The 25,890-nt window shown below is 33.7% G+C and overlaps 1 protein-coding gene across 5 annotated transcripts in view; it reads right to left on the reverse strand.

The window, feature by feature from the left end:
- Positions 1-25,890, reverse strand: part of RNGTT (RNA guanylyltransferase and 5'-phosphatase) — a 181,716-nt gene that overhangs the window by 65,385 nt on the left and 90,441 nt on the right. For all 5 annotated transcript variants that reach the window (XM_081140257.1, XM_081140260.1, XM_081140258.1 and 2 more), the window contains one exon: positions 5,613-5,713. In XM_081140257.1, coding sequence (XP_080996383.1) covers positions 5,613-5,713 — 101 coding nt within the window. The remainder of the gene's footprint in view (positions 1-5,612; positions 5,714-25,890) is intronic.

Below are 25,890 nucleotides of genomic sequence, written 5' to 3' on the forward strand. Positions count from 1 at the left end.
CCTCATCATTGATGTTTCTCTCTCTCTCGCCCTCTCCCTTCTTCTCTCTGAAATCTGTAAAAATATATTTTTTTTAAAAAAAGAATTTGATACAATAACAATTCAAAAGAATGAAACCCAAGGAAGCATCTATCTTAAAATATGTTTGAATGATGAGAATATTTTCAAATAGGATAACCAAAGCAGTTACTCTGGGCCATTTGCTAACAGATGAAAATACCCACTGTTATACCCCCAAAAGTAAGATCAGATATATGCCAAACAGCTCAGTCATTAAGTGTATTACAATATTAGTTATACTAGCATTTTACCTCTCATTTCACTTATTTAAAATAATACTTAATAAAATGTATATAAAAGAGTTAGGCATTCATTCCAAAATAGAGGCAGAGGGAGAAAAAAGAAGAAAAAAGAAGAAAAAGGCTCTGCTTGGCAAAGAAATTACTCCCCCTCCCCCCACATATAGTTTATTAGCTATATTTTTGCTGACTCAATCTTTTCTTAAACAATAACTTTTTTAACACTCTATTTTACCACTATAATTTCTTTCTTAAAACTAATAACACCAGTTCAAATAAGCATGAAAAATAAAATTCACCATTCTATCTTTTAAATAAATCTGAGCAAAAGAAAAAAACAACACACTAGTCAGCAGAGTAAGAAGACATTTTCATATATTTTCAGTAGGAAGTAAAGTAAAATTATGTAGTCGATTCTACTTATTTTATGTTATTTTCTATGAAGCTAGCATTTCTCAACTTCAAGTGCATAGACCTGAGCTGGCTAAAACCTAAGCCTCTTGATAGAAGGAAGAGAGCCAAATCCCCTTGAAGAAGGACCTTGCAACACTACCACAAGTGTAAACAGGTATACTGTAAAGTGTAAATCTGCTGCTGGCAAGCTACAGCCCACAGGCCACATCTGACCTGACACCTGTTTCTGTAAGTAACATTTTATTAGAATACAGCCACATTCATTCATTTACATAATGTCTATGTCCACTTTTGCACTGTAATGGCAGAGATGAAGAGTTGAGATAAAGACTTATGACTAGCAAACCTTAAAATAATTACTATCTGGACTTTTTCAGCCAAAAATGTGCAGACCTTGCTATACATCTCCCTCCAATCGTTCTTTAAAGGACCATCAGCATTTGCTAGAGTGACTGGGCACTGGGAAAAAAAGAATACTCAGCCCGGCCGGGCGTGGCTCAGCGGTTGAGCGTCGACCTGGGATCCAGGCGATCGGGGTTCAATTCCCAGTCAGGACACATGCCCGGGTTGTGGTCTCGATCAATGACTCTCTCATCATTGATGTTTCTATCTGTCTCTCCCTCTCCTTTCCTCTCTCTGAAACCAATAAAGATATATATAAATAAATAAAAAAAGAAAAAGAAAAAAGACTACTCAGGTCAACCAGAGATTACCAGATAATAACTTTAAACAGAAACTAATTGCCAGGGACCTAAAATGCCATCATGGTCTTTCAGTTAAAGAAAGAGTTTAGGATGATCAGGTGATAATTTGTTATATTTTTAATCTATGACATAACCAGACTTTCTGCAAAGCTTAAAATAACTATAACCATCAAAATGACAAAAATGATTGAGTTCTATGCTGAGCTCCTTTAATGCATCATCTTTCTTAATACCTACAAAACCTCGCAGTGTAATAATATTTTCCCATTTTAGTCTACTAGCTTGTAATTGTGAAGTCTATAAGGGCCAAACCCATATTTACTTTGTTCACTCCTGCAGTTACATATAGAGTATGAACAAATCTTCACAACAAATTGATGACGTAAGCACAATTAAGTGGACATTTTATAGATGAGGAAGCTTAGAAAGATGAAGTAGTGGAGCTAGAATTTGATTCTGTGCAATCTTGGCCAACCCATGTTCTTAACCACTATATATATTGCCAAGGTGATTTTAAGACATTTGTTACCAAAAAAATTCTATAAATAAATCTTTTTTGGTATATTCTTTGTTATATTCCTGCTCTACAGTTGTTTAACAATTTATGATTAATTACACAAGTAAGCTGAAGATATATTCATATTAAAAAGGAAAAATTAACAGGGACTGAAATCAAACAGAAAATGATTCACACAGAAAATTAAACTTACACAGTTCAAACACCAAAACTGTAGGAGTGACTTTTAAATCAGATTAAAACAACAAAAATAATAAGAAACATTTAAATGCTTACTGAGTGTCATTTGCTCTAAATCATTTTCTATGTATTAGCTTATTTAATCCTCACAAAAGTCTTATGAGGGCAATTCCTATTTTATCAATGGGTCATTTGAGGCACAGAAAAAAGAAATGTGCTCAAGGTCACGCAGCTAACAAGGAGATTTAAACCCAAGTAGTCTGGTTCTAGAATTTGTCCTTTAAGCTACTATGATATACAAATAATAAGTTTATAATGACTGCTGTAAGTCACTGACATTATACTCAAGAGTTTGCACTTTCCAGAATACAGACTACCTCATAATCCTAGCTTTTGACAATGACCATAGTTTTTGGTTACAGATTAGGTAATATAAACACAATATTTTTAAAACAATGTACTGTTCTCAGATGAAAGTCTATATTATATGTCTACGCAGTGTAAGTTGCTAAGATACATTAGTTATTTTAAGCCATAAGACAATGTTAAGTTGATATTTCTCAAATTTTTAGAAATGATACTAAAAGGAGTGAAAAGAGCAAAGTTTAGATTTTAATTGCCATCAACAGAGCATTTAACGCAATAAATTTTTCTATCTGTATTAAATTTTAATCAAACTGGAATCTATACTTTAACTACTTTATTATAGCAGCTAAGTGAGACTCAAAACCATACTTTGAAGGTCTAAAATATCATAAAAAAATCACTACAGACATTTTCAAAGATTGGTATTTACATTATGCCTTTCAAGAATTTCTACTCCATTCTAAGCTTTGTAGAAATATTTATAAGTATAATCAAGAAAAGAAATTAGCTTGTCTCATGGCATTTTAATATCTTAGTTCCATTTCACTGGACACATGCTGTGATTCTGATGATTCAGAGACATGGCTACTCTCTTTTCAAACTATTACAGGCATATTTCTTACAATGGTTTCTAACATATTGCATCTAACATAACATTATATTTACAGTCACTTATAGTGAAAACTACTATAATACATAACATTCTTTACATTAAAAACCATATAACTCTGGCTAACTGAATAATACATGTTTTAGTAATAGTTAACATGTTATATTTCATATTAAATACCCTATTTTTGAAAACTGACAGTCATGTTACATAAATAAATTATGTACCTATACCAGTGTAATATTCTTATCAGAAAATCACCTTCAATGCTGACATTTTAGTGTGTTTTAAAGATGCACTAGAATCAAAAGTAATTCAATTTGTTGTAAAAAGACATTAAATAGGTAGAATTTTTAAAGATCAAAATATATTTTAAATATATACTTAAGAATGAAAACAAAATTAGGATGGCAGACTAGCAAACTGAATTACATTTTGCTCTACTTAACAGCAATGGACAATTGCAGGAAAAATATTAGTATTTTCATTTTTGCTACTTAGAAAAATAGACATTTTACATATAGCCACATGTAGCTTTTAAGTACTGCTAAGAATTATGATCTGTAGAAAGCAAAACAAAATGATTTTTCAAAACTCAATAAAAACACACAAGGGTTTATACTCTAACTAAATATTATAAATATAGAATTAGGCAAAATAGAAGATTTAGGAGGGGAGAGGGAGGGAGAGGAGGGGAGGGGAGGGCAGGGGAGAAGGAGGGAGGGGAGGGGAGGGGAGGGGAGGGGAGGGGAGGGGAGGGGAGGGGAGGGGAGGGGAGGGGAGGGGAGGGGAGGGGAGGGGAGGGGAGGGGAGGGGAGGGGAGGGGAGGGGAGGGGAGGGGAGGGGAGGGGAGGGGAGGGGAGGGGAGGGGAGGGGAGGGGAGGGGAGGGGAAGGGAGGGCAGGGCAGGGCAGGGGAGAACAAGGGTGTGGGTGGCCTCATCAGAAACAATGCCTCAGCCGCCACTGTTTTAGAAGTGATGTGGTCTGCTATAAGGCACTTCCAGAAGACAAACCAAGCCTACACTCCACTGATGTGTATGTTCCACAGTAAACTGATGACCCAGAATAATTGTACACCAGAAACTTTGTCAGGAAGAATAAACTTGGATTTACTACTTAGCAATCCTTATCCAAAGATTTAAAATATAAATATAGTTTTGGGGCAGTTTCCCCAAAATATGTATTAATAATATTTAATTATTCATATCAATAGTATATCAATATAATTGCTATATCACTTATCATTCATAAACTATTAATTGATATTGGTATTAATATCAACATTTATCCAAAGATTAAATAAGAAAAATTATATATTTGGATAGTATTGATAAGTAATAAACTCAAGATTCTTCTTCCTGACAAAGTATACGGTGTATAGATATTCTGGGTTGCCAGTATTATTTCTCTTATCTAATCTTTTATATTACTTGATGAAATAAATATATACACACACACACACACACATAAATATTCCTATAAATGTTCAAAAATTTATCTATCCTTGTATTAAATCAGACCAATACAGAGCAAAATGCCTAAACATTATCTGGGGTCCCAGATAACTGTTCTTACTAAACTGTGCTTTGCTATTAAATCACAAACTCTTATTTAAGGATGTAAAATATTAAATACTCTATTTTTTAATTGACACCTACATGACTTATTAAACTCCCTTTTTTACTTAAGATTCAACACAGTACACAGTATCCTTTACTTAAAAATGCAGTCGCTTAAGAAACAATCTTCTGATCACATACATATCCTTCATTCCATTAACTACAAAAAAGCAAACCTGTGGTTTACCTTTGGCAAGTAAAATGGATTTCATAACATGCATCGATAAACTTTTAATCTCTCTGCCAGCATCATCTTATTTACCGTCACTTTATGATTTCCTTGATTAAACATTTCTTATGTTGCTATTATGTATTTACTTAGATAAGATGCAATAAAATTTTATGGAACAAGGTGAAATAAAACAATGCAGTCACTTAAAAAAGATTAACCAATAAGTAAAAAAAATTAAAACTTAATGAACATTATGAATAATCTTAATGAAATTCAACAATTAAAACTTTACCCTAATAAAATATGGATAAATATTTGCTATGCAAATGCAAACATAGTTTCTTCAAAGTAAAAAAAGTTTATTTCAAAACATTTATTTATAATAATGATCATATCTTATTTATAATATACTTGGCAGGATTACTTCCAAATAAAATCTATTTTCACTTTTACAATGTAACAAAGGTCATTTTTATATTAGAAATAACTATTTTTTAAGACTAAAATAAATAAAGTTTAAAGGATGCTACAAAATGTTAGCTATAAAAAGGTCAAAGATAAATCTGTGAAAATGAGGTAGATATATAGATATGTGTATAAAAAACATTGTCAAATACAGTATTTTAAATTTTTTGTAAAGTATACATAAAATATAAAGTAAACAATGAAGCCTTATAGAAACAACATCAGTTCACGTAGAAATGGTGAGGGAACACAGGTGCACACTTACCCTTCTCCTCCCATTCTTGTTATCTTTAGGCGAAAATCCACAGAATTCAGACTGGGAGGCTTCCATTTCAAAATATCATCACAACGACCAGGTTTATATTTCTAAAGAGAATTAAAATGATAACAGTTAATAAGAAGCTAATAAATAAACATTTGACTTATTAAATATAGTACAAATTACTTATTTTCCAAACATAATTTTTGTTATCTTCAACTGATGAGTAAAGCTAGGTATCTACCCTCTTACTGATGGCTTTTCCCCTTTTCTGCCCAAGTACATAGACCCTTGTTTGTGAAAGCCAAAAAAAAAGAATGAAGCTTGTTATTCTTTCTAAATTTTCTGTGGCTTACATAAGTTTGATCATTAAAAAATGTTTGTTTTATCATGTTTAACTCTGTGGGATAATTTGTAATGAATAAAATTAACCAATGAAATTAGCAAAATGAATTCAATTATGTAACCATCATCAAAATATGATACATGACATTTCAATCACCCAAAAATTTTCCTCCTGGCATTTGCAGTCAATTCCCTACCAACAACTCTGGCAACAGTGACCTTCTTTCTATCACTATAGTTGTACCTTTTCTAGAATTCATAAGAAATTCTTAACAAAGATTTTGTAATTTATCTATGCTGGTGCACATATTGGTAGTGTTCTTTTTTTATTACTGACTAGGATCCGATTTTATGTATATACCATAAATTGTTTGAGCATTTACAAACTGATGGATATCTGGGTTATTCCAGTTTTAGGCTATCATGATTGATGCTGCTCTGAACATCTGTGTGGACATGTCTTCATAACTCTTGAATAAACACCTAGGAGTAGAATGGCTGGGTCACATGGTAAATGTGTGTTTAACTTTGTAAGAAATTGTCAAATTGTTTTCCAAAGTGGCTGTAACGTTTGCTATTCCAACGAGTAATATATGAGAGACCAATGTGCTTCTCATTCATCCTAGGACTAGGTATTGTCAGTCTTTGTAATTCTAAATTTTTAATTCTGAAGTGAGTCTCATAGTTTTTATTTGTATTTGTCTAATGACCAAAAAAGATGTTGAATATCTTTTAATCTGCTTATTGGCTATCTACGTATCTTCTTTGGTGTAGAGTCTGTTCAAAATTGTATCCTTGTTTTTACTGGGTGATCTCCTTATCACTCACTTGCAAAAGTTGTTTATATATTCTGGATAACAGCCTTGGCTGGATATACCTGCTGCAAATATTTACCACCAGTCTTTATTGTGCCTTTTCATTTCATAACAATTTCTTTTGAAAGTTATTTTTTATTTTAGTGAAGTCAAAATCATTTTTCTTCCAGCCTCATTGAGGTATGACTGAGAAATAAAAATTTAAGGTGTACAACATGATGTTTTGACATATGTATACATTGTGAAATGATTACCACAATCAAGTTAATTAACATATCCATCATCTCACATAGTTACTTTATTTTTCTTTTTGGTAGTAAGAACATTGAAGATATATTCTCTTAGCAAATTTCAAGTATACATTATCATTATTAATCATAGTCACCATGATATATATTAGGTCCCCAGAACTTACTCATCTTATAACTGAAAGTTTTTACCCTTTGATCAACATCTTCCCTTTTCCCCTACCCCCAGCCTCTGGTAACCACCATTCTCGGTTAGTTCAACCTTTTTTTTTTTTTTAAAGATTCCACATATATGTGAGATCATGTGATATTTGTCTTTTTGTGTCTGGTTTATTTCACTTAGCATAATATACTCCAGGTTCATCCATGTTGTTGTAAATGGCAGGATTTCTTCCTTAAGGCTGAATAATATTCCATTGTATATGTATACCACATTTTCTTTATCCATTCATCCATCGACAGACACTTAAGATTGTTTCTAATTTTTGGCTACTGTGAATAATGCTACAGTAAGCATGGGAATGCAGATACTGTTCTAAGATACTGGTTTTATTTCTTTTGGATACATACCCAGAAATGGGATTGCTGGATTGTATGGTAGTTCTATTTTTAATTTTTTGATGAAATTTCATACTGTTTTTCATAATAGCTGTATCAATTTACATTCCCACCAACAATGCACATAGTTCCCTTTGCTCTCCACATCCTCAACAGCATTTATCTTTTGACTTTTTAATAATGGCGATCCTGACTGGTGAGAGGTGATATTTCACTGTGTATTTTATTTGCATTTCCTTGATGATTAGTGATGTTGAACATCTTTTCAAAATCATCAGTTTTAAATCTTTATAATTTGGGCTTTCTGTGCCCTCTTTAAGGAATCTTTGTCTATCACTGTAATTTTCTACTATGTTTTCTTAGAAAAATTTTATAGTTTTAGCTCTTATTTTAAGGTATGTAATTCTTTTCTTTTTTAATATATCTTTATTGATTTCAGAGACAGGAAGGGGGGAGAGAGGGGGAGGGGGGAGAGAGACAGAAACATCAATGATGAGAGAGTCATTGATCCGCTGCCTCCTACACGCCCCCGACTGGTGATCGAGCCCGCAACCTGGCCACATGCCCTGACCGGGAATCGAACCTCTATCTCCTAGATCCTAGGTCGATGCTCAACCACTCAGCCATGCCCGGCCGGGCTAAGGTATGTAATTTTGAGGTTAACTTATTTATATGCTGTGAAGTAAGGGACTAGGTTCACTGACCGCCAGATGGAAATCAAATCAATTCAGCACCAGTTGTTGAAAAGATTATCTTTTTCTCACTGAGTTGTCTTGGCACCTTTGTCAAAACCAATTATTTATAGATAGAGATATTTCTATTCTCACCAATGTGCTGCATAGATAAACAGGCCCTTCCTCCTGCTAACAGCAAACTGTCTCAACTACTGTAGCTTTATAAGTTTTGAAACCAGGTCAAGTCCTCAAACTTCGTTCTTCTTTTTCCAAACTCTCTTATCTAATACAGCATTTATATTTCCACATAAATTTTAAAATAAGCTTGTCAATTTCTATAAAAAATAAGTCTACTGGGATTTTAATTAGGATTACACTGAATCAATAGGTCAATTAGGGGAGAAATAACAACTTAATACTGATTTTTCTAATTCATGAATACAGAAAATCTATTTATTTAAGCATTCCTGACTTTCAGCAATGTTTGGTAGTTTTCAATATATGGGTCTTACACAACTTTTGTTAAATTTATTTCTAATAATTTAGTATTTTTGGTGGTATTAACAGTATCAAAAATCGGTTGTGTTTCTATAAACAGCAATGAACAATTCAAAAAAGAAATTAAGAAAGCAAGTCCATTTACAATAGTATCTAAGAACACAAAATACCTAGGAATTAATTTAACCAAGGAAGTGAATTATATGTATACTGAAAACTGCAAAACATTACTGAAAGAGATAAAAACTTAAAAATGTGGAAAGATCCCATATTCATACATAGGAAGTGTGATACTGTGATTTATATAAAGAAATAATTATTTGGTCTACCCTCTTTCTGGCTCAGAGACCCTAAAAACCTCGGAATTCCCTAAATGATGAGAGTAATAAAGCTCTTTTGCTATGTTAATGAGGTGGCTTTTGAAAAACACCTAAGGATAGGGGCTGATAGCCAGAGGAGCCCACCTCGTGATTCAAGATTTGGAACTTTCAGTATCACTCCTCTGACCTCAGGGAAAAAGGGCTGGAGGCTGGGTCCATGGCTAATAGGTAATGATTTAAACAATCCTGTGTAAAGAAGCCTCCCTAAAAGCCCAGTTCAAAGAGGTTCCAAGTTGGTGGACATATGGAGATTGGGGGAGAGTAGCGTGCCCAGAGAGGGCATAGAAGCTCTATGCCCTTTCCCCATACCTTGCCCTATGCATCCCTTCCATCTGGCTGTTCCTGAGTTATAGCCTTTTATATTAAACCAATAATTCAGTAAGTAAAGTGTTTCTCTGAGTTCTGTGATCTGCTCTAGCAAACTAATCAAACCTTAGGAGGGGGTCATGGGAACCTCTGATTTATAGCAAGGCGCTTAGAAGTACAGGTAACTAAAGTCCTAGTACAGGTAACTAAAGATGACTGGTATCTAAAGTCCAAGGCGGGGATCCTTAGAACCTCCAATCTACAGCCTGAGCTTGACATGATGTTTGAAGTGGGGCAGTCTTATAGGACTGAGACCTCAACCTATGGAATTTGATGCCATCTCTGGATAGCACGAGAATTGAGTTTAATTGTAGGACACCATCTAGTGTTAAAAATTGCTTGTTGGTGCAGAGAAACCACCCCTCCCCGCATTGGAATTGGTCTCAAAACACCAATTTAGGAAGACTTAATATTTCCAAGATGTCAGTACTACCCAAAGCCATCCACAGGTTCAATGCAACCCCTATCGAAATTCTAACAGTCTTTTTGCAGAAACAGAAAAGCTGATCCTCAATGTCAAATGAAGTTGCAAGAGGCCCTGAAGAGTCAAAACAATCTTGCAAAAAGAGCAACAAAGTTGGAAGACGCATATTTCCCAATTTCAAAACTTACTACAAGGCTTCAGTAATCAAAAAAGGGGTGCTGACATAAGGATAGACATACAAACCAATGGAATAGAATTGAGAGTACAGAAATAAACCCAGATGTCCACAGCCAATTGATTTTTTAACAGGAGTCCTAAATCCATTCAATGGAGAGAGAAAACTATCAACAAAAGAGGCTGGGATAGACAATCTACAGAATGAGAGGGAAAATATGCAAATCAGATATCTGATAAGAGTTTAATAAAATAAAAAACTCATGCAACTCAACAAAAGGACGAACAACTCAATTAAAAAACTGTCAAAGAACTTGAATAGACATTTCTATTACCTATTGGCCATTGATCCACAGAAGATATACAAATGGCCAATAAGCACATAAAAAGATGCTCACTATCATTAGCCAGGAAGGAATTGCAAAAAATGCAAATCAAAACCACAATGAGCTACCTAGCACTTCATATCTACTAGGGTGACCATCATTTTTAAAAAAAGGAAAATACCAAGTATTGGAGAGGATGTGGTGAAATTAGAAGCCACATACACTGCTGTAAGGAATAGATAATGATGCAGCCACTATGAAAAACAGTTTGATGGTTCCTCGAAAAGTTAAATATAGAATTGCCCTACGACTCAGCACAATCCCACTCCTAAGTATGCATCCAAAAAAATTGAAAATAGGGACTCAGATACTTACATGCTAATAATGTTCACTGCAGCATTATTTACAATAGTCAATAGGTGAAAACAACCTTAGTTTCCCTCATCATATAAATGGATAAACAAAATGTGGGGTTACTTACAATGGAATAACATTCAGCTATAAAAAGGAATGACGTTCTGATACATGATACAAAATGAATAGACCTCAAAAACATTATGCTAAGTGAAATAAGCCAGACACAAAGGGACAAAAAGTGTATGAGACCATGTATAAGAAACAGCCAGAACAGGCAAAATCATAGTGACAGAAAGAAGATTAGAGGTATCAGGAGCTGGGGGGGGGTGGGGGGGGGTTAGTGCTTAATGGTTACAGAATTTGTTTGGTGGATATAAATTTTTGGAAATAGTGGAGATGGTTGTACAGCACTTTCCATGTAATTAAAGAGACTATAGGGAAAAAATGTTTTAAATGTATTCTGGGGACACAGTAAAAAGAGAAAGTACTTTGTGTGACTTAAGGACCGATTATAGAGGAGTGAACGTTGTAACCCTTGAAGAATATTCACTCATACAGACTTGCAGCATGAAGTAAGTATGAGCAAAACATGGGAAGAGAAAAATACAGGATCTACTAAAGGGGAACAGCATGTCAATTCAGCGAGCACATTCTGGGGAGTAGGACCATATTATGAGGAAGATACTGAGGAAGGAAAAACTGCTAAGTGTTCTCATTACTAATACATTTTTTAAATATACAAGTCAAATTGCACTCTAACAGATTTTTCTAAGTTTGAGGAAAACTGCAAAAATCTTGGTCACGGGATCACTTATTTCAAACAGAAGTCTATATAGTGACAAAGTTAGTATAACTTAAGTTTTGCTAAGAAAGACAAATCATTGGAGATGATAGGAAAGACATTTTATCTGTAGCAAATTTAAGAACATAATATATGCTATTTCCCCCTAAGTCTTATGTTTAAACATGAATGAATATAAAATCAAATATACAATAATTCATGGGAGTTTTCATCCATTTATTTCCCCTAAGAGATTCATTTAAGTAACATATCCTTCAGGATGATCACAAATAAATCTTAGACTTGCTGAATACAATTCTTTTTATAAATACTAAAACTGTAAAATTTTCCAGTTGTCAAGCATTGATGAAAAGAATATGATAAGATTTAGTCTTTTTTTTCTAATGAAGCACACCTGGCAGAAATGTCACAGGCATTTTAGTAAGAGTGGTTCATTATGGTAGTGAGGGGTGAAAAAAGAGTGAGGGGAGAAAGGAGCGTAACCATCCCACCCCGACCCCATTCACAACCTCTGCCAAGGGAATGTCATACTTACAACCGTCATCTACTTCTGTTCTCTATTTATTTATGACTATGAATATGAGGCCACTTAGAAACCAATACCAATCTAAGTTATTAAGAAAAGTTGAATGACTGTACAGTTTTAAAATATCTCATGATAGGTACCTAATGATAAATCCTAAAAAGAATTTTAATATATGATATTATTTATACAATAAATATTAAATATCCTTTACATTCTTCTCTCTGGAAATCAAGACTCCATCTTGTCTAATGAGAATACAGTGCATATCAACTCTTCTGTTTTTATGAGCAATAATTCAGAAACTTATGCCATTTCTCATCTCATAGCACATCAAATCATTTATGTTAATTTAAAATTCTAGATTTGATATGATTGAGAATTTCAAAGCACTTTTACAAAAATTAGTAAAATGTATGATAAAAATTTTAGAAAAATATTTTTAAATACTAAAGTTCTCAATTACTGAATGTAAATTTATCAGTGACAGATTACATGAGCAAAATATATTTAAACACCTATTAGAATATAAATTCTACTTCAGCAAAAATCATGTCTAATTACGTGCCTATGAAATGCCTAGTAAAATGTTCCATAAATACTTTATAAATAATAAAATGCAAAATTTTAAAACTTAATACAAAATTCATTAGTCTCAGGTATAGTTAACTTTTAAAATGAATTATTTTAGATTATAAAATTATTTAAATTAGCAATATTTATGAAAGATTACATATATCAATCACTAAAAAAATTATTTTTTTAATAATTCCCAAAAATAATAAAGGCAAATATATTACATAATACAAGGATTTAAGTTTTTTAAAAATAAGTATTTGTGAATTATCAAGTGAAATGCAGAATCTTGCTCAAATATAAACAAGGATACAAACAAATTCTTTCAAGCTACATATCCCAACGTATAATTAGGGAGTAATGCATTTCAATTTCATTAAATTCACCAGCATGTATCTAAACGAAAATAATTATCAAAGCTATATTTAACCGATACATACAATACTTAGTTCTATAGAAATAAAGCTGATTTTACCAGATGAGCTGTGAAATAAAATACTGGGGATAGATCATGTTTTAAGACAATTACTAAAGTAACATGAGATATCTATTATCATCACAAATGTAATGAATGCCAATGTCAGGCAACAAAAAAATGTTTAGGAAAATGTTTACCAAGTGAGAGCAGAACCTGGCTTTAGCGGCAGAGAATGGCCATGTGAGAAGTCTCTAAAACTAAAATAAAGAGAAAACAAAATGGAGGCATAAGTGATATTATTCTGTGGTATAAAACAATGATTCTCAACTAAGAGGCTATTTTGCCCTCCTGAGAGTATTTGATGACAGCATTTTTTGGATGTCACACTGGGGATGGGAGGGAATGCTACTGCCATCTAGTGGGTACAGGTCAGGGATGTTTCTAAATGTCCAATGTACAGGCAGCTGACCACAACAAAGAATTATCCAGCTCAAAATGTCAATTGTACCAAAGTTGAGAAACTCTGATGTAAAGGAAGATAACAGTAATAACAGCAATGAGAACAAGAGTTAGTTCCTCTTTGCCTCTCCTATCTACTCCATGATTTTAAGCAGTTCAAAGTGTAGGCTTTATCTATCTTGCTTGTAAAAACGTAGTATAATTTTGCTTGCCTAAAACAGAATGTCTAAACAAGGGATACCTAAAAATGCTTTTCAGCCCTACTCTGTGACTTCTACTAGTAAAATGTGAGCAGACATGTTATCATAATACATATGCCAGGCCCTACACTGAAAACACATCTTCTTCACAAGGATCACACCCTGAAGCTAAGAAAGATCCCTGGCCTTACCATATTAGTTTCATTTTTGTTCTAGCATTTAGTTTTAAAGAAAATAGAAGAAATCCTAATTGGAAAGGCTACTGAAGAGAGGAGTAAAACAACTCTAGACTTAGTGACTTGAGTAGATCCTTTGTCCACATTTCACTGAGAAGCAAATAGCTATTGTGCAAAACAAGACATATAAATATCCTATATGGAGGAAAAATCATTCATTCTATACTAAGTACTTACTATGTGCTCAGTACTATACTAACTGGAGAAGATATGAGCTCAACTACATGAGACTTTCAATCTAATCTTCAACAGAGATTTCAGAAGTGCAAAAATGAACACAAGAGTTGCTAAGAAAGTACAACAGAGAAACATCAAAATCAGGGGCACAAAGGTACAGGAAGTTTTCTTGAATAAGAGAAATGAATGAACTGAATTTTGAAGAACAATTAGCTTACAAGAAAGTTCCAAGCAATACGACCAGGAATGTATTTGAGTTGAGGGAAAGTATGCTCAAGTTTTATGAGATTAAGTTGGCTCACTACTCTATATGCTGTTCTTACTGACATAGAGAAGGAAAAGCCATTCTCCAAAAAAATATGTTAAGGCAATCACCTGACATTCCATTTCTAAAAAGTCACAAACTTGGTAGAAATCGTAGGGAGAGGTATCAGGGAAAGAAGTAAGAGAAGAAAATGAGGAATTTCACTTTCAAAAGCTGGCTGACATTTCTCATTTACTGCTCATAAAGGTTTTACTGCTGCTTACGGAAACTGAAGTTGTGATTTGAGAGTAAAATTATTAGAGAAATGATGAGGCCTCTTGGTTTATTCAGGTTGGAAAAATTAATCAAAACTACACTGATTACTCTTTTTATTATCTTATTCACAAGTCTAATTAATTTGTTCTGGCTGTTGTTTCAATATAAAATAACCAGAGGCTTACATTTCTAATGAAACAATTTTTTTTTTAAACTATAGTTACACAAAGACTTCTGAAAATTCAGCTTTAGTTTCTATATCTGAGAAGTTCCACGGAACTACAATTTTAAAATTTAACCAATAAGGAAACTGGGATAACGGCAAGTTAAATGAAAATACCCAGTTAGTATCAAGACCTGGGTTAGTTACTAGACCAGGGTAAGAGTAATAGAAAAACGAGGGGCCCTGACAGTATGCAATAGACTTCCTCTTTTTATAAACAAACTGATAACCAAAAAGGTTATGACTTGTCCAAAATGTTCCCAAATCACACAACACAGAAATCTTTCTACCATTAACAAAATAAAATGTATAATTTGTCCAAAAGCAAGTCATGAAAGGCTTAAAAGGTTGGATTAGAATCTAACTGTTAGATGATGTCATGAGATAAAAGCATAAAAAGGTTCCAAAGAAAACCAATTTTAAGGCAATTGTTTTCTAATTACTCTTAGTCTAATTTTGTGTGGAGTGGTAAGTAGGAGGGAAAAGCAACTGGTAAGTGGTCTGGCTGGCTTCCCGGTAAGAGGGAGCTCAGAAAACCTAATAAACTTCTTCAGCACCTAAACCACTCAGCCAGTCTCTACCACTCAGGCACCAGGGAAAGCCTTACTGAACCAGGTATCCTGCCCTATCTTTAGCATAGGCCTAACCTCCCAATGCACCCTGACCCTACTCTCTGGGTCCACCAAAATGCCTCCACCATTCCATAAGTCTGCACTCTTTCACCTTACACACCGTAATGTAATTTGCTGCTATGTCAAGTTTCTTCATAGAATATTAAGCCCATTTGAGGGCGGAAACCCTGTCTTTATTCATTGTTATGATTTCTAAAACTCAGCAACATATATGACATATAGATGCCATTTATTAGGTGAAAGAATGAGTTAATACATTCCACAACTCAGGATTAACTCTCACTCAATATCCAAGACTACTGTCATCTGGTATAAAATTCCATTAACTTTTAGAGCCAGCCAATTCAGTTTCTCTCCTCTTCTACAGTAAACACATGTCTAAGTAAAAGCAGTCTACTGATAGGTGATCACACTCTAGATACAAGTAACATCTGCAGCCTAGTGACTTTACACATCAACTACATTAACCTCCTTTTTGCTAATCTGTACTGCATAGTATCACTAAAATAATTGTCTATGCTCCAAGTACTGGTATGAAGAAGAGTATTATGGGAAAATCACACTCATCTAGTCAGACTGGCTTCGCCAAGAAAGTAACACCAACATCTAATTTGATATTGCAAGGATAAATGGGACTAATACAAAAAAGAAAATACCCTGAAGCAGAAATAAGTTTGTGCAAATATGTACTCGTTTACAGGCTATTTCAGCTTGTAGTTTTTACAAAATGAATTGATCTATCAGTAGAAAGAGCCACTAATGGTATTACTAAACTTTGACAACAAAAAGAAAATCCATTTTTTATTCTAAGTTGACAAAATGTATGCTTTTAAATATTTCCTTCTAAAATTCTGAACTGTCATAAGCATAAGGGTTGGGAGATGTCAATAAGTTCTTATCTTTTTGCTGATTCCAATATGTCCCCAGATGCTAAAATGAGAGCACTAATAAAATATACATTAAAAAATATGACTGGGCCCCACGGCATGGCTCAGTAGTTTAGAATCGATCGATGAACCAGGAGGTCATGGTTTCAATTCCTGGTCAGGGCACATGCCCGGGTTTAGGCTCCATCCCCAGTAGGGGGAATGCAGGAGGCAGCCAATCAATGACTCTCATTATTGATGTTTCTCTCTCCCCCTCTCCCTTCTTCTCTCTGAAATCAATAAAAATTTTATATATACACAAATATATTTGTATTTGTTTATAAGTGCAAAAAGAAACTTTAAAGAGATAAATTTAAAACTAACAACAATAAATAAATGAGGAAAGGGAGAAGTGTGAGAGGGAGACTTTTATTTTTTTTACTACATGTTAAAACTTCTGTATTATCTAGTTAGAAATTAAAATTAAAAATATATCACTGTAAAACAAAATTTTAAAAAAATCTACCATTACTGTCTCAATATTAAATGTAAGTTATCATTAAAAAGAATTATCCCTACCTAATTCACTGTATTTAATATGTATCATTGATATGAGAACTGATTTTGTACTTTATATATTCACCCTCTTGGAATTCACTGATTCTTTCATTTTTGTGAAGTCCTTATTTATATTTATTTACTTACCCTTTCTCTGCTACCAATATATCATCATTAGCAGTGTCTTTTAGTTGTACGGTAATATTATATATATCTATATCCAGCTGAGACTGATTACAAATTATTCATCTTTAGCTATTCATTTTATCAACAAAATTCAATGGAAGAGCAAATTTTTTTTTATTAAGAAAACTAGAAAAATAGTTCTCTTCTTCCTTACACAAAGCAAGCTAAGAGTGTTTTGCTATGTTTCAAAAGCTGAACAGAAAAAAAATAAAAAATAAACAAGGTGTATTTTCTTTCTTGGCACTTAGTATTACAATTCTTTGGAGATTGTTGTATTTTTCAATTAAAAAAATAACACATTTTTGGGGAAAGACAGAATGACACTTTTCCAGTCTGCCAGGAAATAGAGCCCTTCTTCAACTGAAACCTATCAAAATATGCAAGCTAATGTCATGGCAACAGAAGCACTCACCATGGTAACATCATCCCCGCTACAGAGGAAAACCACTCTAATTCATCATGTACTTCAAGACAAGACATTAGACTAATACCAATTTTCATTTTACAATCTATCTATAACATTCAATATACCTAGAAGTAGTACAGATTTAATAAAAACATTAATATTTTACAAGAAAGCAATATTAAAATCAAAGCTGACTCAATTTACATGCAAACTGTTAATGTGAGAGATGTAAAATCAAGCTAACCCACCTTACAGAAAATCAAGATAGTGATGAAAACATAAAAGAAAACCATTATATCACTATTGCTTGAAAGTAAATACTCTAGACTTAATACAGAAACAATTATATATTTTACTAATCACAGTACAGCTGGTAGATAAAACAAAAGTCTTTTTAAAAATAAAGCAAAGAATACACTTTCAAGATTTTTATTATTACCCATTTTATAAATTATTATGTATAATTCTGTTTTTATTTCATAGTGATGATTAATGGCACAAAAATTCTTACCTAGAAACAAAAGTGTCTCCAGATGATAAAAGTAAAATGAAATATGATTTTTAAAAGGTTAGAAATTAATCAGTTATTCCCACATATAAAAATTTACTGTAACATAAATCATTACAATCCTCTTATAAACGCTAATAAATATGTACTATCAACTTTGTAAATTAAATTAAAAGATCTAACAGTTGTCAAGTAAAAAGATCTACTACCTATAACATATTAAAATGCCAAATGGCCATTTTAAAATACTCATTTTTAGGTAATAAACCACAAAAGATTAGCAATTCAAAATGTCGATGAAATCATAAAATTGAAAACAATATATATAAGGGTCTAATAAAACCTAACTGCCTTCTGTACAGACTAATAACCAGATGGAAAATTCAATTTGAAATGTTTCTTTTTAAAATTGATCAAAGTTTGAACCTTAAACCTTAGAAAGAACATTGGTTTATATAAAAAATAAAGAGCTAATATTTTCTTTGAAGAAAATACCCATTTTTCTCAAAATATTTAAATATTTTGTCAAATATAGCTTACGCTTCAAAATTTTAAGACCATTGTTTGTTTGTAAGTAAAAATATCAGTTACTTTTGCATCAACAGCAAAACACATGGGGAAACTAAAAAGGGCTGTGATATAGAAAGTAAACTGGCTTCAAATTTAATTTTGGTCTTTAACCTGAAAGCAAAGGGAAATCACTAGAGATTAAGGAAGATCACTCTGGAAGTAGTATGAAAAAAAGACAAAATGGCCCGGCCGGGTGTGGCTCAGCGGTTGAGCGTCGACCTAGGATCCAGGCGATCGTGGTTCGATTCCCAGTCAGGGCACATGCCCGGGTTGCGGGCTAGATCCCCAGTCGGGGGCGTGCAGGAGGCATCGGATCAATGACTCTCTCATCATTGAAGTTTCTTTCTTTCTTTCTCCCTCTCTCTCTCTCTCTCTCTCTCTCTCTCTCTCTCTCTCTCTCTCTCTCTCTCTCTCTCTCTCTCTCTCTCTCTCCCTCCCCCCCCTTCCTCTCTCTGAAATCAATAAAGATATATTAAAGAAATAAATAAAACTATAAAGACAAAATGGATGTTGCAGGAACAGTTACGATGCCACTGCAGTGGCCCAGGCAAGAGGCAATGAATGACAAGTCATATTAGAATTGTGGCAGTGGTAATGGAGAGAAAAGGAAATAATTTAAGAGATATTTTGGAGATGCAAAGGAAGACTTTCAGAGATATAACCTTGTAACACATCCAGAAATGCACATAGTTCATTACTTTTATTAAAAAAATTTTTTAAAAAGTTAATGTATGATATATTCAGAAAAATTAAGCTTTTCTTTATTTTTCTGAATATATCAGAAGGATCAGAGGGATGAAAGAGGGAAAAGTGTCAAAGATAGCATCTAGATTTCTCATTTAAGTAAGGTAGAAAATGCTGGGAAAGGATTAGTTTGTATGGTTTGTTTGAGGAGTAAAGATGAAGTTCGGCTTTAAAATATATTAAGTTTCTGGTGTTTCTGAGAAATTCAAAAGGCAATATTAGGGTAGGCAATTTGATAAACAAATCAACTTTAAAAAATCAGCTTAAGCTCCGGCTAGGTAGCTCAGTTGGTTGGAGCATCATCCCATACACCAAAAAGGTTGCAAGTTTGATCCACAGTTGGGGCCTGGGGGGGGGGGGGGGGGCGTCAGCCGATAGATGGTTCTCTCTCTCTTTCCCTTTCTCTCTCTCTCAAATCAATAAACATATCTGTGGGTGAGAATTTAAAATAAACAAATAAATCAACCTAAAAAAAAAATAATCAAATCTTTTAGAAGATAACTAAAGCCATGAGTGTGGATGAGATTTCCGGAGAGAGAACAGAGCATGAGAAAGAATGAAGGTCCAGGACACTCAGTCTTGAGAAACTCCAAACTTCAATGGCTCATAGAAGAAGAACTTGAATGACAAAAAGAAGAAAAGACATAAGACTTGAAGAAATCAGGAGCACGTGGTGTCAAAGAAGCCACAAGAAGGGAGTATTTCAAGAAAGAGTGAACAGCAGTATAAACTACCACTAGATGGTTGAGTAAGCAACTGGGTGGAAAATTGGGTGAAAAATGATGATTTTGCAAATGAAGGGAGATCACGGGTAACTTTTCACAAAAGCAGTTGATTCAAATGGTATATACTTAGGTGCAGCCCTTTTTAAAACACAATCTTATCTAGAAGTACACTATATAACAGAAATAAATTGGGGCTCCAGACATATAAAAAGAATGCTTATCTAGTAACCTAACCCTCCATGTGGTCCCTTGAGGCAATACACAGAAACCTAGAACTTTGGAAGTTAGTGTTTTCAAATCATTGAGCCCGATAACCATGGAACTACCTTTTCAGTTCTGATTTTTCTCTAATTCTGTAAATGCAATTTAATCTACTTTAAGTTGAGGCTTTCATGATAATTAATGACTGTTCTGTGTTTTAGTAAGTATCAGATACCGGTGCATTTCGTTAGAGACACAAAGGAATATCCTAGGCTTTAGTTTTTTGAATATATCATCCATTAACTTTGCTTTTTCTTTTTCTTACAAAAGTAATGAACTATGTGCACCTTCAGATGTGTCTCTGAAAAACAGAACATTAGATCAAAAGGTTAAAAAAAAAACACCTTCCTTCTAAGTTGGAGTTTGGGGGTTTGTCCTCAATAGAATCATCACTTTAATATAGTATCTCTATCACTATTCTTCAATATTTTTACAGGATTCAAAATATTCTCATTTTTTAGCAGTAGTAATATCTTTTACCTTTTATTCAACTTCAATTAATTCTTTACAGTTAATGTAATGGAGAAGAATTAGCTTCTTGCTAGGTTTTAAGTAACTAGCACCAAACAAATGTAGGCCAAGGAGTTTTTTCACAAGTGAAGGCATCATTCACTGTTCATTTGCCTTTGGAATACTTCTGTGGTAGCAGAGAATAGATTGCATTTTAAAAGTCAGGCTGTGCCTACCCCTGTCCAGAGCTTCCTCCTCACATCACACAGACTTGCTCAGATCACTAGGCTGGTCTCTCAGAACAGTATTTTTCTTCATCTATTTGAATTATTGGCTCAACGGGGCCTACCGATAAAACACCACATTGTGAGAAGTTCTGAGGATTTTCTGATAAATGTGGTAGATTAAACATGTGCACTTATATCCGTTTTTATTTGAAACCTCACTAAAATGGGAGTTACAGAAGAGATATTAATAGAAAAAGGAAAAATAAGAGAGAGAAGACAATAGCAGAAGTTAATAGTGCAAAAGCAAAGAAAACTGAATTCTAAAATAAGGATACCAATGCAAAGCCATTCATGTTGCATTATGCAGTTCCCCAGAAAGGATTAGGTAATACAAGGAATAGATAACTGAGACGGTTGCAAAGGCGCAAAAAGTGATGCAGGTACTGAAAACAAGGAAACTGGTGGAAAATCTGTATAAGGTGCGTTTACATCTCTAGGTCTCCTCTTCCATCCTATGCAAAATGCAGGGGATATGTTTATTCTGTGGAAAAAATGAAGGGCAGAAGCTCCAGTCCAGAAGATTCAGGCACAACAGAAGAGGAAAACTGAAACCCTGAGTTAAGCGAAAGTTTACATATTGAAGAGTGGGTCTCGCCCCTTTATCTTCTCTATTCCGAGAATGCAAACAGCCAGGCAAATGCCACCAAGCAAGAGACTAAAGACTTAGTCTCTGAGCAGGCTAAAGAATTCCAAAGAAAAGAACTATAGATTCTAACATTTGGATATTCCCCAATTTAAAAATAGTGAAAATTTTATACATATTTTAACATGATAAAAAATACAGGTTACCTCTAATCTACTATATTATTTTGTCGTAAGTCTATCATGTACCCTGCCTGCACTTAATTATTAAAGCTGAGTTTATCAAAGGTTTTAGACTTGCCCAGAAAAAAAATTTAGAAATTTTGGCAAATTTTACATGAAAATGTTCTTGGCCTGATTAAGAGTCCTAAACTTCTTATTAGGAACTTGCTTTAAATAGAAAACCTATAGAAGGAAGGTAATTTACAAATCTTACAAGGACAGAATCAGAAGTTACACTGGGTATTGGGGTCTACGGCTATTAGTTAAAAATGCCTTTTCAAGCTAGATAACTGTGGTAGGCTGAAAAATGGCCCCCAGAGATTTTCGGGAAACTTCATACCAAATGGTACATCCTTTACACCAAATAAAAAATGGCATTGCTTGCCCTAAAAAATAATGTCCTAGAATTGATGAAAATGAATCAATGATACTAAATTCTAGTAGATAACATTGCCCTTTGAATAGCGTAAAATAAAGTCCACATTCATTTTGTTGAAAAGGGAAAGATTAGAAAATCTTAGATATTAAAAACTAGAAATAAAAATACCTTCTCCTTATAGACTGAGAAAATGAATAAAAACTGGAATAGGACTAAATTTCTCATTGTGTGATGCAATGTCATCTAAAACCCCTATCCCTGGACCATCTAAAACCACATCTCCTCCCACCATTGGAAGCTATACCTGTCTGTAATCAATTCTCTTCTTACCTCCTCATACAGAAAACTTAGAGCAGCTGAAAAGGAAAATTAAGGTCTTTGTATGCAATAGCAGTCATAAAAAGGCCATTTCACTTCATAAAGAAAAGCAGCTTGATGACAATGTATAAGGACAGTGGTTTCAATCCCAAAGAATTAGGTGAGAGAAAAAACTTAAGTATTTTCCCAGCCAGCATGGCTCAGTTGGTTGAGCGTCGACCCATGAACCAGGAGGTTGCGGTTCGATTCCAGGTCAGGGCACATGCATAGGTTTCAGGCTTGGTCCCCAGTAGGGGGCTTGCAGAAGATGGCCAATCCATGACTCTCTCTCACCACTGATGTTTCTATCTCTCTCTCCCTTCCTCTCTCTGAAATCAATAAAAACATATAAAAAATTAAGTATTCCTTCTTTGAAAGCCATAAAGATATACCATAAGTCATGAATTATTAGAAAAATATATCTTAAACTGTTTTCTTGAAAGAATATCATAGAGTGTTTCCTACTGTCATTCAAGTTCACATATTTAATAGAAACTTATATTTTCATTTTTAAAAAGAGATAGGAAAGTCACAAAGCTCTGTGTGGAGGCTAAGTACAGTCTCACCTCTGGCTTTGGCAAATCAAAAGTTTGAAAATGAAATACACAAGACTACTCCTGTGATGGTAGCCTAAACTGAGAACACAGTAGGTAAGAACAGAAAAATCAGACTGAAATTGCAAAAGCAAAATAATGAAAAAATAACAAAGGCTACACAGTTGAATATAATGAAATTGTGCATATAAGTGAGACAATTCCCTTCATGCTAAACTGGAGCCTATTTTGGATGGCAGCATTAATATATTTGTACTCAGAATACTCTTTAGAGGATTTAACACAAATTCAGTAGGAATGCAAAAGAACCACTGCATTAAATAGAATGGACAGGCATGTAACAAAGTATCACATCCTTCTTAGAGCCAGGCGCCACTCTCTCAATTGACAATAAATTCCTACTAAAGGGAACACTGAAAACACTATTAAAGTATATACAGGGTGGGGGGGAAGTAGGTTTACAGTTGTTCATATGGAAAATAATACAGTAATTAATAACTAGTAATACAAGAATAAATTCTGCATTTCATGTACTCACAACTGTAAACCTACTTTTGCCTCACCCTGTATTAGTGGTAAAAATTAAGAGCAATGAAAAGTGTACTTTGAACAAATAAGAAACTAGATAGAAAATTATCACGATCATGAGAAATTACAATAACAAATAAAACATTTCAAAAAATAAAGACTGAAATCATTAAAATTTCATGGAAAACAGAAAGGATTAACCAAAGACTAATAACTAGTACAGTACAGTGCTATGCCATTAATTAAACTTTTATGAAAAAGGACAGTTGTGAAACATTTTTTAACAAAGTGTTTTATATATACACTAATCTAAGAATCTGTTATGCCAAATTAATAAGAAACTGACATTGTCCCAAGATGAACAAAATGTGACCCTTTCATAGTCATTCCATATACTGTATAATCTTAATAATTTGGAGGTAAAGTGTGCAAAAAGTAAGAATCCTATTTAAATAATGGCAGGAGAAAAAATTTAATAGGAATACAGTCATGTAATAGTGATGCTAATAAACTTCATAAAAAGTCTATTTTATCTATTGCAACTATCTAAATTTCCATTTAAAAGAAATATTGTTTTTAGGAAAGTAAAATAAGAGTTTTTTTCTCTCTTTTATTAAAAATTCTTTACCTAATACATTTTCACAGAGATTGGCAAGAAGAAGGAATTCCTAAGTATTGTTTTATATTCACATATATTATCATATAATGACCACAGAATTTCAGAGCTAGACTATTACAGCCTGTACATTTTACAGATGAAGAAGCAGAGAACCAAAGAAATATTTAGTGGCTTATCTCAACCAGAGACCACTTCTAACCCACTGGGTATCTGAGGAGGACATGCAAGTAGCAAAGCTCATATGAATGATTCATGAAGAACGAACGGGTGCTTGCACTCTGGACTCTTCGCAAGGAAACAAGTGGAAATTCAAAGTCATTGAAAAAAAAGTTTAAAGAAAAAAAGATACAGCAAAAATCAGAATATACATTGTATATGCAACAAAAAGGGTAAAATAGCTATAAATTTAAGATATTTGCTTATATTGGTAAAATATAAAACCAGTCAAATCTTAAAGGCTAGGAAAAAACATAAGAATACATTTTCATTTCTTTACTGAACATTTTCTAAACCCTGTTGGGCCAAAAGTTATCCTAGGCACTGGATAAATAAGATAAATAAGAAAAAAAAGGACAAATAACCTTAAAGAAGCCCATAGTGTTTTTTTAAGATAAAAACATTAACAATATGTACTTAGTAAGGTGGTAGCTACTTTACCTAGTATAAGAAAGAGCAAAGCATCTTGAAGTTGTTTTTTAATTCAGCAATATTTTGTATTAGTTTCAGGTGTACAGCGTAGTGGTTAGACACTCATATACTTTGCCGTGTTCCCCTGATATTTCCAGTACCCAACTGGCAAGATACACAGTTACTACAATACTATTGACTGTATTTCCTACTTTACAGCTCCATGACTATTCAGTATCTAATTTGTACTTCTCAATCCCTTCACCTTTATCTCCCAGTTCCCCAACCTCCCTCCCCTCTGGCAACCATAAGTCTGTTCTCTATATCTATGAGTCTGTTTCTGTTTTGTTCATTTATATATGAGTGAAATCATGTGTTATTTGTCTTTCTCTGACCGACTTATTTCACTTAGCATAATACCCTCTAGGGCCATCCATGCTGTCACAAATGGTAAGATTTCCTTCTTATTAATGGCCAAGTAATATTCCATTATAAACATGTACCACTACTTTTTTATCCACTTGTCTAATGATGGAAACTTGGGCTGCTTCCATAGCTTGGCTATTGTAAATAATGCTGCAATGAACATAGGGGTGCATACATTCTTTCTGTTTTGGGTTTCTTTGGATATACACCCAGAAGTAGAATCACTGGGTCATAAGGCAGTTCCATGTCTAATATTTTGAGGAAACTCCGTACTGTTTTCCACAGGGACTGCACCAACCTGCATCCCACCAACAGTACATGAGGGTTCCATTTTCTCCACATCCTCGCCAACACTTGTTTGTTGATTTACTGATGGTAGCCATTCTGGCAGGTGTTTGGTGATATATCTCATTGTGGTTTTAATTTGCATCACTCTGATGATTAGTCGAATTGAGCTTTTTTTCATATGTTTATTGGCCATCTGTATGTCCTCTTTGG

This window comes from Miniopterus schreibersii (assembly GCF_964146895.1).
Source record: "Miniopterus schreibersii genome assembly, chromosome: 6".
NCBI lineage: Eukaryota > Metazoa > Chordata > Mammalia > Chiroptera > Miniopteridae > Miniopterus > Miniopterus schreibersii.